Source organism: Austrofundulus limnaeus, unplaced genomic scaffold, assembly GCF_001266775.1.
Source record: "Austrofundulus limnaeus strain Quisiro unplaced genomic scaffold, Austrofundulus_limnaeus-1.0 Scaffold2621, whole genome shotgun sequence".
In the NCBI taxonomy this organism is placed as follows: domain Eukaryota; kingdom Metazoa; phylum Chordata; class Actinopteri; order Cyprinodontiformes; family Rivulidae; genus Austrofundulus; species Austrofundulus limnaeus.
The window spans coordinates 8,959-9,925 of record NW_013955023.1 but is presented as its reverse complement, the minus strand read 5'-3'; the positions used below and the strand labels follow the sequence as shown (position 1 = coordinate 9,925).

The 967-nt window shown below is 44.5% G+C and overlaps 1 protein-coding gene across 2 annotated transcripts in view; it reads left to right on the top strand.

The window, feature by feature from the left end:
- LOC106511248 (serine/threonine-protein phosphatase 2A catalytic subunit beta isoform) overlaps positions 1-967 on the top strand; it is a 9,504-nt gene continuing 8,537 nt past the window's right edge. The window contains exon 1 of one of the 2 annotated variants that reach the window (XM_013999997.1): positions 1-361. In XM_013999997.1, coding sequence (XP_013855451.1) covers positions 260-361 — 102 coding nt within the window. In that variant the 5' untranslated portion in view covers positions 1-259. The remainder of the gene's footprint in view (positions 362-967) is intronic. The other variant, XM_013999996.1, reaches the window with a different exon arrangement.

Below are 967 nucleotides of genomic sequence, written 5' to 3'. Positions count from 1 at the left end.
CTCTTTTAGCTCCTGCGACGCCGCTTCGTCGTGCCGCAGCGGAGACACTCGACCTTTCCGGCTCGCCTGGCTCGTTTCAGCTGCTTTAATGTCGGCCGCCGGATGCTGGTAGTTTATCATGACACACGTTATTTGAAAGGTTCGTTATTTTCAGGTGTACTCTGCGTTTTTTTCCGACCGGACCGGACCGGACCGGGTTAACAATACGAGCTAAACAGCTGAATCAGTTGGCGGTGAGTTATTTGTTCTAGCAGCAGAGATGGAGGACAAATCTTTCACTAAAGAGTTGGACCAGTGGATCGAGCAGCTGAATGAGTGCAAGCAGCTAACAGAGAACCAGGTCCGGACTCTGTGTGAGAAGGTAAGAGCTTCTTTCTGCTCACTTCACTCAGGCCTGCCTCGCCTCAGCGGCTCCGGCTAATTCCTGGAAAACATGTAACCGGGTTGTGTTTCCTGAAGTTATTAATCAGTCATCCGTATATTATCTGATTATCAGCACGCAGATCAAAAATTAGTGACTGTTTTTGTTTATTTTACACTCAGTAAAAGTTTAGTTTGTGGGAATGGTCATCAGCGGTACTTCTGCACTGACAGGCCCAGGATTCAGACCGTTTCAAACCAGTGAATAGACGCATCCCCTGTCGCCACTATCTTTTATAAACCCTCTATTTTTGTTTTGAATATAACAGTTTGTGAATATTATATCAATTAATGTGCCAGTTTGAGTGATTTTATGTGTTTATTGGTCCTGTATATGTGCAGTAGTTTGCACCGCACCCTTTATTGATCAATCGTTTCATTGCACAGACTTGCCCAGTTATTAGACGGTGCCGCAGGTTTACTGACACCTGCATGAGAGGTTTTTTCTTTTAAACATCATATCTGACGTCAGCAGCGTTTTGTGTTTATTAAAACTGTCTGCAGGAAAACAACTGAACTCAGGAAGTTCTGTGGATTGTCCTAAAAT